The sequence below is a fragment of the Cryptosporidium hominis genome (genome assembly GCF_000006425.1).
Source record: "Cryptosporidium hominis TU502 chromosome 5 CHRO015094, whole genome shotgun sequence".
Lineage (NCBI taxonomy): Eukaryota > Apicomplexa > Conoidasida > Eucoccidiorida > Cryptosporidiidae > Cryptosporidium > Cryptosporidium hominis.
The window spans coordinates 1-17395 of record NW_667379.1 but is presented as its reverse complement, the minus strand read 5'-3'; the positions used below and the strand labels follow the sequence as shown (position 1 = coordinate 17395).

The 17395-nt window shown below is 31.7% G+C and overlaps 8 protein-coding genes across 8 annotated transcripts; 5 read left to right on the top strand and 3 right to left on the bottom strand.

Moving 5' to 3' along the window:
• Window positions 1–774: 774 nt before the first annotated feature.
• Window positions 775–2109, bottom strand: Chro.50319 (choline/ethanolamine kinase). Its single annotated transcript, XM_662224.1, has 1 exon — window positions 775–2109. One exon carries the CDS (start codon window positions 2107–2109, stop codon window positions 775–777), a length of 1335 nt encoding a protein of 444 aa, XP_667316.1.
• A 962-nt stretch (window positions 2110–3071) lies between these two features.
• Window positions 3072–4271, top strand: Chro.50320 (Golgi coiled coil protein GCC185). The annotated part of the gene is made up of 1 exon (XM_662223.1): window positions 3072–4271. The coding sequence occupies one exon, from the start codon at window positions 3072–3074 to the stop codon at window positions 4269–4271; it is 1200 nt and encodes a 399-aa protein (XP_667315.1).
• Window positions 4272–5466: 1195 nt separating this feature from the next.
• Window positions 5467–6975, top strand: Chro.50321 (ribonucleoprotein). Its single annotated transcript, XM_662222.1, has 1 exon — window positions 5467–6975. One exon carries the CDS (start codon window positions 5467–5469, stop codon window positions 6973–6975), a length of 1509 nt encoding a protein of 502 aa, XP_667314.1.
• Window positions 6976–8349: 1374 nt separating this feature from the next.
• Window positions 8350–10548, top strand: Chro.50322 (UDP-N-acetyl-D-galactosamine:polypeptide N-acetylgalactosaminyltransferase T3). The annotated part of the gene is made up of 1 exon (XM_662221.1): window positions 8350–10548. One exon carries the CDS (start codon window positions 8350–8352, stop codon window positions 10546–10548), a length of 2199 nt encoding a protein of 732 aa, XP_667313.1.
• Window positions 10549–11419: 871 nt separating this feature from the next.
• Chro.50323 (eukaryotic translation initiation factor 3 37.28 kDa subunit) lies at window positions 11420–12205 on the top strand. The annotated part of the gene is made up of 1 exon (XM_662220.1): window positions 11420–12205. One exon carries the CDS (start codon window positions 11420–11422, stop codon window positions 12203–12205), a length of 786 nt encoding a protein of 261 aa, XP_667312.1.
• Window positions 12206–12658: 453 nt separating this feature from the next.
• On the top strand, window positions 12659–14098 carry Chro.50324 (At5g67630/K9I9_20). The annotated part of the gene is made up of 1 exon (XM_662219.1): window positions 12659–14098. One exon carries the CDS (start codon window positions 12659–12661, stop codon window positions 14096–14098), a length of 1440 nt encoding a protein of 479 aa, XP_667311.1.
• Window positions 14099–14199: 101 nt separating this feature from the next.
• Window positions 14200–14802, bottom strand: Chro.50325 (thioredoxin). The annotated part of the gene is made up of 1 exon (XM_662218.1): window positions 14200–14802. The coding sequence occupies one exon, from the start codon at window positions 14800–14802 to the stop codon at window positions 14200–14202; it is 603 nt and encodes a 200-aa protein (XP_667310.1).
• A 418-nt stretch (window positions 14803–15220) lies between these two features.
• Window positions 15221–17185, bottom strand: Chro.50326 (hypothetical protein). The annotated part of the gene is made up of 1 exon (XM_662217.1): window positions 15221–17185. One exon carries the CDS (start codon window positions 17183–17185, stop codon window positions 15221–15223), a length of 1965 nt encoding a protein of 654 aa, XP_667309.1.
• Between the last annotated feature and the right edge of the window lie 210 nt (window positions 17186–17395).

The window sequence follows — 17395 nt, the reverse complement described above, 5'->3', positions numbered from 1 at the left end:
CCGATATTTTTATTCTTCCAAACTGATTACCAAATAAAATGATTAACAGGCAACTCTTCTCTATTTTACAATAATCTCTATTTACCTTTTTAGTTTGACCTTACCTGATATTCATCCATTTCTTTTTTATAAAGAAAAAAAACGGAATTAATCCAGTTTTTAAAATTCAATTTTACAGTTATTAAAATGGTCATTCATAACTAGTTTAAGGCGGTAAATATAGGCGCCATGCATTCTTTCTGATAATTCCAGAGTTGCCTAAGACAAGTTGGAAAAATAAATTACATGTGAAATAACAAGAAAATACATTTGAGTCAATTAAAAGTATTGTTCAAATATTAAAATTCACAAATTAAAATTCATGAAAAACACAATCTTATTTTGCAGATAAATACTAAGTCCACTTAGAAACCACAGCCCAAAATAATTTAATATATTCAAAAACACCTAAGGTGGACAAGAGTTCTTTAAAAATACAAAGATTATAGAACAAATTAAGTCTAACATAGCTGATATTAATTTTACTTTGGATTCTATTGTTAATTTGTGATAGTTGATGTATAACTTTTGTTACAAAATTGAAAATTTGGTGATTTAAAGTAATTTGTTAATTATAAAATAGCTTTATAACTTGAAATAATGCTATAAATGGGAATTAAGATTCAGTTGATCCAAGATATTAGCTTATTTTGAGAATTATTTATTCACTGTTAATTAAATTATTATGGTGAGATAATAAAGAATATTATTAAGAAATTATAGTTGATTTCAAGATTAAAATACAGGGAATTCAATATCTTGATCAATCCCTTTTAATATATCTCGGAAATACGGTTGGGTATTTATTGACTCAAGTTTTCTGTATGCATAAGACCTGTAGTCGAAAACTGAGTTAGAAGAGTTATTTGATCTAATGTCAGATTTGCAAATTCCCCACAACCCCCAAAAGATATTCGAAATAACCATACAAGTTTTTACAGCCTTTACGTAAGATTTAATGGTTAAAGATGAGTCAGAATTTTCAAATTCAAAAGCTTCTTTTTTTTCATGATTAATACATTGGTAATTATTTTCTAATTCGTCTTTCTTAATACCTAAATTAGTATTACTAACAGCTTCATCTTTCTTTGATTCAAATCTGTTTTCTTTAAATTTATTACTTGATAGACCTGCAATATAATACTTTAAAAATTCAGAAATTGTTTCGTCATTTGGCAGATATTCCCAATTACAAGTAAATCCTGCCCATTCACATAAATGATTTCCTATATCAAACACACATTCCATTGTACCAGAAAACTCGTAATCAATAAAAGTGTAATTATTATTCAAGGTTTCAATAATATTTCCTGGGAGTAAGTCGGAATGAGAAACAACAATTGAGCAAGTTAATTTGGAAAGAGTGTCAGAATATAGGCTTTTCTTTAATTTACAGATAAGAATTCTTAATTTTTCAAAATTAATACAAGTTTGGTATTTGCCATGATTTAGTTTAAAAGATTCTTCCGAAAGAGATGCCCATTTATCCAGAGTGGGCCATAAAATGGATATAGACTTGTTGTTAGATTCAGAATACGGTACGTCTCCCAAGCCTTGATGAATTTCGGAATTATATTCCAAACAAATATTTTCCAAAATATCTTGAGAAATTTTTGTTGAGTGTAAACTTGCAATTTTTTTTGCAACCTGAATATATGTTTTTCGATTTCTAAGATCCTCTACTTCTAAAGTCCTGCCTTCAACAAATTCTTCTATTTGCCCTCCTTGAAAATATTGTAGTATTGGTTTAATGATTCCTGCATTTGCAAGTAAATTCTGAATTAATTGTTCACGTTTTTCATTTACAAAGATTTTTCTTTCTTCAGAATAAAATCTAACTTTAAGGTTGGGAATCAAAATATTCTTATTTATTCTTTTCATATCTTCACAAAACGAATCTATTGAAATTGAAATTAAAACCAAAATATTAGATAAACCACCTGTCAGAATTTTGGACTTAATTAGCTTATTAGGATCGCAACATTTACATATTCCAGTTTTGAAGAGCTTCCATGACACTCTTTCAGCCTCCTTTAGCTTACTTTCTAACAAATTAGTATTCCAAGTCATTTTAAAGATAATTTGAAATAAATGACAAAATGTGTTTAGTACAATAAAATAAATTTTTATTGTATTTCTTTAGAATAGCTATATTTATGCCGTAGTCGATCTTATTAATGTTCGGAATATCATGTATAAATTGATGTATACAAATATAAGCCAATTAGTTTTATTATTAATACTGCTTTAAAAAAATAGAGGAATTAAAAAAAATATTGCCAAGCTCCATATAAAATAACTCACAATTCTATTTTAAGCAGTTATCATACAAAAGTTTGTTATTTTTTCCCTCCTTCCTCTTCTTATAGGCTTAGATCTTTTCAAACAAAAAAATTCTAAAAAATATTGCTCTATATTTTGTGCCCGCCCAAATTCAAATTAGTTTCTATGTGGTGAGTGGTAAATATTTGTGAATTCCAAAACGAAAAAAAAAATCACCGAGATTACATATTTTTCAAGAAAGCTGACCATAAAAAAATAAATAAATATATTTATGGGGGTTTGCATGAGTGAACGTTTACATTAGCTCAAAATTCCAAAGTTGTTATGCGTTAATTTGATATTATTAATTTATAAAGTTATTCAAAGTTAAAAGAAAGTATAAAGTTCATAATCTATTAAAATATAATCAGGTTTTTTTTTTTTTTTTTTTTTTTAAATTTCCAAAAAAGCAGCTTTTTTTTTTGTATTTACAAATTACAACAATTAGGTAATTTGCTAATACACTACACAAATTTAACATCCGCTGCTTTGTTAAAAGATTCTTATTTTCTCAAAATTTTTGGTAACATTGAATTTTACATTTTGAGTATATTAATATATTATTGTTTTAGTATGGCGTTTTATTTTAATATAACTGTAAATATATGAATTAAAGCTAACAGGAAGTTTACATCAATAAAACAACGCATACAAGTCCTTTTAAGTTTGATCTTATATAAATAGATTGTTCTAAGTATAATACCATCCATATGAACGGAATTAGAAAAGTAAACAATACATCAGAGCATATGCACAACTATGGAGGCGATAAACCATTAAATAATCCTTTCGGAGCACGCGCTAATGTTTCTGGTTTTCCTGAGAACAATTATTATAGCAATAACCCCTCTATGAGTTATAGCCAAAATGGACATCTAAGTGGCCAACAGATGGATTTTTATAACTGGGATAGTAACACCAATAATAGTTTCAACGTTGGATCTGGAGCATTTTCATTAAATACAAATGATGCGGATTCAAATACTTTCAATACATTCAACAATGGCAACCAACAATTCCCTGCCTTTAGTAATGATAACTATCAGAATTACAATGCTCCAGAAATGAACAGTAATGGATTAAATGGTGGATTTGGAGGAGTGAATAACGGAGGCTCTATCCCAGGCAATAATATGCTTAATTTCGGGAATAATACATCCCAGCTTGTGATGGGTATTGTGTCAAATACCGTTAAAGAGACAACTGGATTAAATTCTGAGAAGATCAGTCAACTCCAGCTTTGGTTTCCACAAACAATTGCTTCACTAAGGTCCCATTTTGCAGTAAGCCATGAGTATGTAATAAAGAAAATACTTTTGATTATCTGCCCTTACATCACATTTTTTACTCAAAATAAAAGAAAATCATTTTCTTACGAAAACCATACTATTTCCTCTAATGCAAATGATGGAGGAGTGTGCCTTCCAACACTTTTCTCCGATCTTTATATTCCATTAATGGGATTTATAACATATATTTTGGCAGACGGTGTAATTAATGGTGTGTTTTCTCAATTCAATCCCCAGATGCTTGGTTCAACTGCGACATTTTCAATAGTGCTATTAATAACGGAGATAATTCTTTTCCAATTAGTCGCCTATATTTTTGCCGCAAGGGTTTTATCAACTTTGGACCTAATTAGTACTTTGGGATACAAGTATACTTCGATTGTTCTGTGTGATTTCGCACTCTTATCCACAGGTGGAATAAAAACTTATCTCTTTTGGGCACTTTTTATATACTTTTCCATTTCATCTTCTTTATTAGTTTATATGATGCTCAAAGTAATATCTACACGAAGCTTTAGCAATCAATTCAGCATGATTCAACAGTCGGGCCTTACGATTGTAATCATTATTTCATCGTTAGTCCAGATTCCGCTTTGCTGGATTCTTTTACCTTCTATTTAGAAAAGTATAACTTTTATTAACTATTTTTAATTGAATAAGCTTCGAGTTCAATAATTTTTGAAGATATCAATAAGTTTATCTTCTTTTTCTGAACCATTCTTTTGTGAATTCTACTAGAAATGAAATGAAATTGTACATCCTTTAAAAAATTTACAGAAAAAACAAATATATTTATATATGTATTTTTTGTTAGTTTATTCAGATAATTCAAAAAGTGTTTTGCGTACTAGGGAGGAAAAACATGAATTAAATGTGGTGCTTTGCAGACAAATATTAAAAACACAAAAATGCATGTACTAACAAAAATTGGCATGCATTTTCGAAATTATGTTTTTATAATTCGAGCCATTTATTTCGTAGACAAAAATAATGAAAGTTAACAAACATTTGGGCGCCAAACATTATTTGGCAATTAATAAGTATTTATAAACTTGAAATTAACGTTGGGAGTAAAAATTCAAAGGAATAATAGTGAAGAAAACGTAGTGAAAAGTTATTGAAAGCAAAATTAAATAAAATTTGGTTTATTGAAAAAATATATTTAATATTAATTTTATATATAAAAAAATAAAAGACGAGATGGCGGCGCACCCGACGCATCCACTGTCGTCTTTGCCGCAATAACGAGAGGTCTCTCGAGAAAGAGTTGAGTTTGGATTAATAAAGTTGTGAAATAAATAAATTATTATCTTCACGACAGAGGTGTTGGAAGCAATAAAGTGCAGGAGGGAGTTTAGTTTCTTCTTTTTGTACGGAAAAATATTTATATTAGTCAGTACGAGTAAGGCTAAATAAGTATATATACTAGCTATATATAAATATTGAGATTTATTTTTGTATTTGTACGAGTATAAATACAAGGGGAATTAACATATGAAACTTGGTTCAAGTAAAGTATTGTGATTTTTTAGATTTCAAGGATTTTGGTAGTTTCGTGTGTGTATAAGTAGATATCCCATAAGTTAGAAGAGACTTAGCATAAGCTCTAAAGAAGGGTTAATTATTCGAACGAGAATTTAGAATGAGAGTATAAGTGAGTAGCATCGTTATCGTAAAAATCACAGATATTGATTGAATAACTTAAAAAAAAATCACATTTAAGTATAATAAATATATGTGTATATTTAATTAAATATATATATATATGTATATATTTTTATATTTATGATATATATATTAACTAATTACTAATACAATGACGACACTTCAAACAGAGGGTGGTAGCAGTGGAGGTCCTACGGTACCTGCTAAGATATTTTGTGGAGGATTAAGTGATGTCACAACAAATGCTTCATTGAGGACTCATTTTTCTCCATATGGTGAGATAGTGGACTCAGTGGTGTTAACAGAGAAGACTACAGGCAGATCACGTGGATTTGGTTTTATCACTTTTGCCTCAGAGGAATCTGTTGATGCAGTTTTATCTTCTCCTCAGATTGTTGATGGAAAAGAGATAGATTGCAAGAGAGCAGTCCCGAGAGGTGTAATTCAAGCAAATGAAGCAGATGAATCTGCAGATAGCAATAATCAGGCTAGTAATAATTCAGGCAATACTAACGCGAATAATGCAAATATCAGTGGAAATAGTGGAAGTAATACTGCAAATAGCAATTCTAATGTAACTGGAAGATCCCATATTGGGGGTGCAGGAGGTTCTTCAGGAGGTTTTAGTGCAACCAAGATATTTGTTGGAGGACTTCCTCAGAGTTGTACTGATGAGAAACTTAGAGAGCATTTTGGGAAATACGGTACTATTAAGAATCTTAGTGTTATGGTAGATAGAGATACTAATAGACATAGGGGTTTTGGATTTGTTGAGTATGAATCACCGGATGCAGTAGAGGAGGTTATGAGGCATTATTATGATCATCAAATTGATAATAAATGGGTTGAGTGTAAAAAAGCTCTTCCTAGAGAAATTATGGCAGGAAACTCAAATCAATCTAATTCAGGGGGTCACGCCCCCTCATTAGGAAATCCTAGAGTTAGGACGAACCCTGCACTTGCTGCAGCATCTACCACAGCCAATTCAAATTATGCTGACTATTACAGAAACCCGTACTTACCTGTGCATGCTGGCGGTGTTCCAAGCCAGCAAATTTATGGAAGATACGGCAGGCATGACCCTAGGTATATGTACACAGGGTATGCTTCTGGATACTCATCAAATATTTATGCCACTGGGGGCTACGGCCAAATTGCCCCTCCTATACACCATGCAACTGCGCCTGGACCTCAGTCTTCTGCAAGTGTATCGGTGTCTATGCCTCCAGTAATTCCAAATTTAGGCTCCCATTATGGAGACGTTTCGCCAGAGCAAACTGGCAATCTCCAGGTCCAAACTGCTGGATCAGCGGGGGCTTCTAATGCATCTAATTTGAACGCAAGTAATGTAAGTAATAATAATTCCAGTTCCGCTCCAAATTACGACAATCAGGAAGACTACCTCTCGGAGCAACAAGGGGTATCTGATTCAAATGTTCATCCATATCATCATCCTGCAACATCAACAGCAAGCACTTCATCAGCTGCCGCACCTGGAGCTCATCCACCTAGACCTGCTATACCCCCTCCACATATGTATGCTCCAAATATGGCACGCCCTGGACCATATGCTCAAGGAAGGTATGCACCTTCAGGAGCTCTCCCATATTCGGTACCCGGTGCTGTTCCAACCCATGGAAGGCTACGAGGTATGTATTGACAATAGGTTTTCTGAGAGATGAATAAGAAAAGAGATTGCAAGTTGTTGGAAAAAGTAGAATGTGTAGTGATGTGTTTCAGAATTTTGATGTCAGAAGCGGTTTGTTTACATGATTTTCTGACCAAGATTTTCATCATTGAGCAAAAATACTCAATTTTTTGCATATTTCAAGAATCTTTGTAAGAGCGTATTAGCAAAAAAAAAAAATAAGATCAGCAGCTCTACTTTTGTATTAGAATTGTGGCTTTCTGTGTTGATTTAATATTTACAAGCAAAATATGCGAAATAAGAATTTTTGCAGTTTGTTATCGCATTATTGCTTGCGGTTAATGATACATGGTTTGAAATAGGGATCCCTAATTTTACATGTAATTTGCTTTTAAAAGGAAAAAAAGCATGGTAACGAGCAATTCGACCAAATCTTTATTTTGGAGACGCCTCTGCATTTTGTGAGATAAGCAAGACGAAATATTGATAAACTTTTACAAGATATAATTGAATGTATTATTTTTTTTGTCGAAGTTTATATTTTTTTTGGCTATTTTTTTATCTTACACTTATTGCAGTTCAGTACGTATTGCTTTCTTATCATTGCTAATGAATAAATATTTAAATAATATTTATAATTCTATTAGTCTTTTATTACTTAGATTTTTACGATAAATGAATGGAAAGATATATTAAGGGAGATGATAAACAATTGATTTCACACAAACATTTCGCATTTTTTTTTTATCAATATTTGCAAAAAACATTAGGCTAAAGGTTTTAGGTTCAGTCCAAAATGTTTCTTGCTTTTCCGAATTCAAAGAAAAACTATGTACTTTTTCTTTTTTAGTTCAAGATGAGTAGAGTAGGAGTTTTGATTTCGTACACAAATTAGGATGTGCAGGGGGGCATCTGCAGACTCGAAAAAAGAATTCTTATAAACATTTTTTTTTTAGTTTGATATTTCTAATCATAATTAAATTAATACCCCAAAAATATTTTTTTTTTTTAGTAGTAAATTAGGAATCAGATTCTTTTACAAATATTTATGCAAATATTTCCTTATTTTTTTTTCTTGCCACATGTGTAGTTTATGCAGGTATTGGGCGGGGTATATTTATGGATGAAGAGTTTTTATTAAGTTTTATAAAGTGAGGAGAAGTTTTTTGGAGAATATTTTCAATGGATTAGTGATGATTAAAGAGTATTGTGCCGTTGTATGAGTGAATTGCTGTTATTATTACATTCCTGAGTATTTATCTGACAAGAGGTAAATCCAGAAATTATTTCTGCATAATTGATTTTATTAGAATATCCTGCACCGTAAAGTACGGAATAAAAAAACAAAAAACGTATTAATACACAAATAAATTGAATATTTAAAAGATGAGCCAAGCAAATATATTTCGAAGATTTTTCAGAAGGATACATTACCAGCTTGGAAGTACATTCGTATGTAGGAATAAGCTCCTCTATTTAGTGCTAGCAATTATTTTACTCTGGGCATTATCTTTCACAATAGTACACCAGCTAGTTATATCAAGTACAGGTAATTATATGTCTTCTTCGGTTAGCAAGAGTTTAAGGGGTATTAGTGGGAGAAGCATGAAAGTTTTTAGATGCTTAATTAAGGGTAATTGCATTAATACTACTAATGAAGACATTAATGTAGATTTTATGAAGCTAGTTGGTGAGTCTGATTCAAGACATCAAAGCTACATTATTAAATTAAGAACAATGCCAGATAAATATAATCTTACAAATTATGGTAATGTTAGGAACTTAACAGAAAGCACTGCAATTACTAGATATTTTGATAATTTAGCATTTGCATCCCCAGAGGATACTGGAATAGATTACAACACTGATTTGGGGCTTACTCTTGTAAAGCGATATGACCTCGGCTCAAAATTACTTCCTTATATTGAACACAAAGAATATTCAGCGTTGTTTTCAAATACTTCAAGTCAATATTTAAATTCACTTGCAGTATTTGCAGGTTATAACGATTTAAGACAACATGGTATCCTTGGTATTTTTCCGAATGGTACTACTCCTTTTGCTTTTATTGAAAAGCCTCCAGAAATCAATAAAAACAACGAGGAGGATTTTTTAGCAAAAGGAGGCGGTTTCAACAGACAATTATCCGATTTTCTTTCTTTGGATAGAGTTCCATTGGAAGTTAGAGACCCTATTTGCAGAAATATGATTTACCCGATAAAAGATCTTGATGATGCGTCCATCATAATTACTTTTTACAATGAACCTCTTTCTACTTTATTAAGATCAGTTCATTCCGTTTTAAACAATACACCACCACCGCTACTACGTGAGATTATTCTTGTCAATGACGGATCAGATATGATTGATTTAGTTCCGGGCGGTTTTCTTGACGATTATATTCGACTTCTTCCTAAAGTCCGAGTTGTCCATTTAACTGAACGTAAAGGTATCGTAGGTGCTAGACTAAGCGGTGTCAGGGCTGCTTCTGCTCCTGTGATTGTAATACTAGATAGCCATATTGAGACTTCGAGACAGTGGCTCGAACCTCAACTTTTAAGGCTTAAAGAATCACCGAAATCCGTGGTAATGCCACAAATTGATTCAATAGACCCGGTTAACTTTGCATTTAGCAATTTTTCGGGTATTGGATGCAGGCTCGGGTTCAAATACTCAATTTTAGAACAGGCTACATTAACTGGTCCTATAAATGATACTACTCCGATAAAATCTCCAATGATGGCAGGGGGTCTTTTCGCAATGAAAAGAGACTATTTTTGGCATTTGGGTGGTTATGATGAGAAATTTAGGCACTGGGGTGCCGAAAATGTTGAAATAAGTTTTAGGATATGGATGTGTGGGGGCCAAATTGAATGCACTCCTTGCTCTAGAGTATTCCATATTTTCAGAAAGAAAGGCGTTGGGTACAGTTCACCTCCGGAAAGCTTATGGCACAATAGACTTCGCACAGCTAGAGTATGGATGGACGAATTCTACCAAATAACTGAAATGCTTGCACCTAATCCTAATATTAAACTTGGTTCATTTGATGACATGCTACATCTTAAGAAAAAACTTAAATGCAAACCATTTAGATGGTTCTTGGATAATGTTGCTCCAGAAACTTACATAACTCAATTGGACCATCTACTTTTCGTGGGGGAAATTAGGAACAAGAAACTAAATAATATTTGCTTAGACTCTATGGGAGGGCAAACCGATGGTGACAAGATTGGAGTGTTCCATTGTCATGGGAAAAAAGGTACTCAAGCATTTATGATGTCTAATCATACACAACAAATTCGTATTGTTTCTAAGGAGAGCTATTGCATAGGATCTAATTTGAAGTATGCTGCATGCTCTAATAGTGAAATAACAAACATTTGGAGGCTAGAAAATGAAATGATTAAGGCTAATGTTGAGCCCAATAAGTATGTATGTCTTTCATTGACTGAAGACAATGATTCCTCGACAAAGCATAAGGCAGAACTATTGGACTGTGATCCAAATGATCCAAGCCAGCATTGGAATGTAAACAAATTCAAACCTAAAAAATATATTCCTTTAAAGCTATCATATATGTAGTAATTAGCTTGATGTTCTATCAGCAGAATTAATTGTAGCAAATTCACATATTTATTTGTGATTTAGCACGTAGTTTTTGATTTGATTAAATGTGGTCTTTTTTTCTTAAACTAATGTGATATTTTATTTATTTAATTGTTTGGTTTAGGCTTTTATAATTGATTTTTAATATTTATGAATTGTAGCCGCATTTCTGCATGCATTCCAAATTGGTTGTAACAAGGTCTTGAATTACAAATAAATGACAACGATACCGCGCGCGGCAAACACGTCCGTCTCATTAAGTGTAAAAGATGCCAATAGAAAATTCAGAGGAATATTTATTGAAAAATTTTTTCCTCTTGACTGGGAAAAAAGAAATATTCGAGTAATCAAGGTGGCTTTTTAACAGCCGCAACTTTAATACTTGATACAGGAAGGATTCAGGAACTAATTTTAGCTTAATCTTGGAGTTCTCCTGAAATTGAAGACTGCCGGGTTGAGAGGGATTTTTGAAATAAGTAAAAAATTATATGTTGATTAAGAGTTATATTCAAAGTTTAATAAGCACTTACTCTGAAAAGAATAAATAAAATGAGGCCGATAGTATTACAAGCTCATGAGCGTCCTATTACATTTGTAACTTATAATTTTGACGGAGATCTGGTATTTTCGTGTGGCAAGGTAAGTTATTTTATTTTGTAAATTTTTCCATTTAAGTAATATTGGAGAAATTACTGAGAACTAATTCAACTAATATTAATATTATTAATTATAGGATGGTTCAGTTGCATGTTCATTTACATCCGATGGAAAGGTTGCTGCTAAATACGAGGCTGGGAGAGCAGCAGTTTGGAATTGCGACCCATCATTAGATGGGAAAACTTTGATAATGTCTTCAGCAGACCAGAAATGCGTGAGCTTTGATATTGAAAGAGCAGAGATAATCTCCTCTTATCCTATGAGCGGTACTTGCCGTTTTGTTGAGTTCAATAGAAAGTATGATAATCAAGACAAGTTTGTTGTTGCTGTAGACCAATTCTATCCAGAGCCTCGTCAGTTACTTATAAAAAAAGTCGGTGACCCAAATATGGAGGGCGTTAGAATTACAGGAATCAACAGCAGAATCACACGAGCTCACTGGGGTATGTTTGATCAAAATATTATTTCTGGTCATGAAGATGGAGGTATTTACATTTGGGATATCAGGCAAAGTTCGGAACCATATGAGGTTCTTAGAGCCCATTCTAAGTTACTCACATGCTGTTCATTCTCTGAGGATAGAACCTTAATGTTAACATGTAGTCATGATATGACAGCAAAGTTATGGGATATGGTAAACTTGAAGGAAATTAGAAAGTATACAACTAATCGTCTTTTGAATGGCTGTTCTATATCTCCAAACTTTAACAAAGAAAAAGACCCAAAAAGACACATTTTACTTGGAGGTGGCCAACTCGCACAAGATGTCACAACAACCGGTACTCAAGAAGGTAAATTTCAGACTCTAATTATGCACATGATTTATGGTACTGAGCTTGGCGCTATTAAAGGTCATTTCGGTACTATGAATGCCTTAGTCTATGCCCCTGATGGTATGAGTTTTACTACTGGTGGAGAGGATGGCTTTGTGCGTATTAATCATTTCGATGATGAATATTTAAAACTAGACCCTTAATTAGTGATACAACAAAATAGTCAAGAAAACTATATATATTTAATAATTAGCTTCGAGATTTCGACGAAAATTTTTTCTATTTTTAATGATTACTAAAATTTCTTTTTTCTATCAATTTAAGTTGTTGCTACTTTTTTTTTAAAACAAAACATTACTAGCATGTTTTCAGTAGCAGTTAATACATGTTTCTGAGTTTTATACGACTCCATCTTATACTTTATGGCCTCGATCAATGAAATTTGTTAAATCTTTAAGGCGTTTTGGTCAAAAATAATTAATAAATGGCGGGGAATAGTAAGAAAGTGTTGGGCGCCATAGTCAATTTGTATATTTAAAGGAAATAATAAAAACCGTGTAGAGGAACTTAAATTCAACATGAATTTTTGAGAGGAAAAATCAACGTTGAAGAAAGGAAAAATTAATATATGAAATTTGTGCTTTCACTAAAAGAAAATGATTGAACCAAAAATAGCAGAAATTAAAGAGTTTCAAAGACTGGAAAGAATTGGGGCACATTCCCATATTAGAGGCCTAGGTTTAAATGATGCATTGGATGCAAGGTATTCATCAGATGGAATGGTGGGTCAAAAGTTGGCCAGAAGAGCTGCAGGAATAATTGTAAGAATGGTCAAACAGGGCAAGATTGCAGGAAGAGCAATTTTATTATCAGGTCAGCCAGGAACTGGAAAAACAGCAATTGCTATGGCAATTGCAAAAGCAATAGGAAGCGATACGCCATTTACACATATTTCAGCTTCTGAAGTGTTCTCACTAGAAATGAATAAGACTGAAGCTCTGAGACAAGCTTTGAGAAGATCCATAGGTGTAAGAATTAAAGAAGAAATAGACGTTATTGAGGGAGAAGTAGCAGAATTAGAGATTGATCGTTCGAATACAACAGGAGTTAAAGTTGGCAGAATGGCTTTAAGAAGCACTGATATGGAGACAGTTTATGATATTGGTAGTAAAATGATTGAGTCACTTCAAGCTGAAAATATTGTTGCTGGAGATGTAATTTCAATTAATAAGTCAAGTGGGAAAATTACTAAATTAGGACGTTCTTTTACAAGGTCTAAAGATTACGATGCTGTTGGATATCAAACTAGATTTATTGCATGCCCAGAAGGTGAACTTCAGAAAAAAAGAGAAGTAGTACATAACGTCACTTTACACGATATTGATGTAATTAATAGCCGAACTCAAGGATTTTTAGCACTGTTTGCTGGTGACACCGGCGAAATTAAGCCAGAAGTTAGAGCTCAAATAGATGAAAAGGTTGCTGAATGGAAAGAGGAAAGCAGAGCAGAAATTGTTCATGGAGTTTTGTTTATAGATGAGGTTCATATGTTAGATGTTGAATGCTTTAGCTTTCTTAACAAGGCGCTAGAGGAAGAAACAAGTCCAATCTTGATTATGGCATCAAATAGAGGTATTACAAAGATTAGAGGAACTGACTATAAGTCGCCACATGGTATACCTATTGATCTTTTAGATAGATGTTTAATTATTCCAACAGTACCCTATAGTGAAGAAGATGTTAAGAAAATTATTCAGGAAAGAGCAAGTGAGGAGGATCTTAAATTAACTGATAGTGCTTATCAAATCCTCACTAGAATAGCGATGGACACGAGCTTGCGATACTCACTACACTTATTAACAGTTTCTCAAGTTCTTGCAAATAGAAAAAAAAAAGAAGAGATTGATTTAGACGAGATTAAAAAAGCCTATTCACTTTTTATTGATGTTAAGAGAAGTACTCAATATCTTATTGATTACCAACAAGAGTATCTATTTTCTGAGATTGAAGATTCAAATAATGACGTGAAAGATAAAGATAATAGCAATGATACAATGGAAGACACTGCAGTTCAGGAGAAAATGACATTAATGTAGGTCACAAAAAAGTTGAGAGAATTAATAATACGTTTGAAAATAATTTAAACATTCATATGAGGATTAATTTCTTTTTTTTTTTAAATTAATAAAAGTAATAGTTATTTTATAATTTTGAATTTATTTTTTACCAAGAGGTTCTCTAATTCTTTAGAATCTGATCTTTCCAATTTGTCTACTAGAATATAGGAGTTGTTGTCCAGTATCCAAAAGTGAAAAGTTGGAAGGCTGAAAACGCCCATATCATAGCAAAAATTAGTATGAGTTTCGTAGTCAATTTTTATAAATATACCATTATATTCTTTACATAGTCTCTTAAAAGTGGTGGAGATCTTTTTGCATGGGTTACACCAATCTGCATAGTAATCTACCAGAATGGGAAGCTCCAAATTCTTTCCTAAAAGCTTACATATTTCCCAATCATTAATATTTTCAAGTTCCAAAACATTTCGTGATTCTACTAATTTCAAGATTTTCTCGTAATTTTCCCTAAAAAGGTGCGATTCTATACCGATTTCAGCTAAATCTTTCTCTTCTAAGATTTTCTCGTGATTACCAATAGTTAGCTCACCCCTATTTTTTATATTTGACTTTTTTCCGAGAAATATCCTTTTCAAAAAATTTGTTACTGGGACGATGAGAGCAAATAGAAACAGAAAAATGTTCCATACTGGAATACAAAATGGTCCCAAACATATTATCATTTTTACTAAGCTATTATTTCATGCCAAAGAAAATGACTAATTTCTGTTTCTCCAGAAATTTATTTTTCATTCAATTCAATTGCCCGCCATTTCTTAGAATATTTTATTACATGCGAAATGAAATAGCATTTGTTAAATGGTAAAAAAAAAAATTCGAAATAATTGCTGAATACGTGAATATATCAGAAATTATGAAGTATTCTGTTTCTAGTTTTTAATTTAAAACATATAAGACGCCTAACAAAACTTGGTTCAAATTTAATGAGTTAAATTATCAGGAAGTTGTGACACGTGAGATATTAAAAAATGATATATTAATTCCTTTAGTTAAATGTAAATCAAGAAAAAAAAATTTATATTAAAATAATAAAAACATGAATAATATTTTTACTTATATTTACCTATTCTTTTCAATACTCTATATGAAATCTTTGTCATTTTTTCTTTGCTTCGATTCATATTGTGATAGCTTCATATCTAGCCACGAGTAGAGTTGTAAGTTATTATTATATGCAGTCTCATAAGGGGAGCCATTAATATTCGAAGCTAAGGCTGTAATATCAGTATACATTTTCCTAGTCATTCTTTTAATCAAAAATGATGTAAGTTTAATCGGAACATACTTTGTCACAGAGAAACTAGAAAACATTTCCAGAGTAGTGAGGTCCTTACTATTCTCTGAAGGAGTTAGGATAAACAGAAGATAACTGCATTTCTCTCTTGGTACTTTTGGAGGTGGATCGGGAATATTAGCTCCAAAGAATTTATTATTTGAAGTTTGAGGATCCCCACATGAAATCATAATGCAGTCATGTTCTTTTAATGTATCTACTCCAAAGCAGAACATGATATTTTCTCTTTGTCCTATTGGCCATGGAAGATCATATACTTGTTGTACCAACTTGCTTACACGACTAAAGTTGTAAAAGCATTTTGAATAAGAGATATATGGTACCCACATATTTGAAAGTTCAACTTCATTCAATATTGTAAGTAAGTTCAGTAACTTACAATTAATATCACTCTTTATTACTACATTTATAGACAAATGTTCATTTGATGATGAATCTATTTTGTATGATAATGAAACACCTTTTGAATTTTCTGTATTCCAGCCATCATAATTGTCAGGAGAAAACAGTTGGACACAATTTTCCGCATGAGGAGAATCAAACTCTTCTTCTCTTTTTACAATGTCTCTATTTTTTTCATTGCTATTACTAATATTGCGATGCTGGTGGTGCTTATAGTGTGAAAGAATATGATGGTGATGAGAATGCCCATCATGATGATGAGTGAGACGATGATTGTTTGAATTACTTTCACCACTTGCAATATTGCTTCCATTATTCTCTGATGAAGTATTCAATTGCTTGCACCATTTATTAAACTTTAGAAGTTTATGCTTTGCAAAAAAGTTATTTGCTTGATTGGTTTGTAGTGTCCGTTCTCCATCTTCTATTTCATTGGATGAATTGTTATATCCGAAATTAAAATCCTGAAACCTATTTGAAAGGTTAAAATGTTTCAATGCAGAACGGATTTGGTCTATCTTAAAAATTAACATCTGAATATCGTCATCAGAACTAGTTTGCAATAATAAAGATTCAATAGATTTAGAAATCTCTTCTTTTTTATCTTCAATAAACAATTTCTGAAGCGATTTCAACTCGAAGACAAGTATTTGTCTTGCATTATCAGCTCCTAATAAAGCTTCTCCCATTATTAGGCTTTTAATACTAGATACAATTTGGTCTGCCAACTTTTCAATAAAATCAATTTTTGAAGAGTTACCATCATATTGATCGCAAAATAATTCATCCAAAGCACTTTGATCCAATTCAAGCTGAGTTTCAGAAGATGACACAACAGTTGGTGTTTCGCTTTCTAGATTTATTCTGAGTATTTCATTTAATTTTAGTAGATTTTCTACTGAAAGTTTTACCTTTAAATTCACGTGATTGATTTGTTTTAGTTGAGATTTTTTAACATTATCTTGAATTATATTATTCAAATTATCACCAGGAAGTTCTTTAAGTTCAAATTTTGGAGTTTCTGTATCTGAAAAGCTGAACATCAATGGATTTAATATACTTCCTTTCATTCTTCTATTAATTTGTTCTTTACTATCAAATTCAATATTTTTCTTCTCATCAAACTCAAGATTGCATACCAAGTACTTTCCATCCAAATCTTCTAAGTCTTTATTAGATATTTTATTATCTTTCCATGTTTTAATCTGATGATATATTTTACTTTCAAAAGTATTATTCAATTCAGAATCATTTGAAGATGTTTGGATTTCTATATTCGAATTAATTGGTTTTTTGAACATATTGGAGATTTTTGATTTTGTTTTTATATTATTCTCATTGCTTAGCATTTCCAGAGGTTGAGTGCGATATTTGAGTTAAAGCAACTTATCAATTGATTTGAAATAATTTAGTTGACAACTAAGAACTATACGTTATAATTCTGAAATATTGCAGAAAATTATACCAAATTTCAAGTTTTAATATTTTCATCCAAGAACTTTAACTCANATAAAAAAATAATTATAGCTTTATTAATTATGGCTATCTGCTATTCTAAA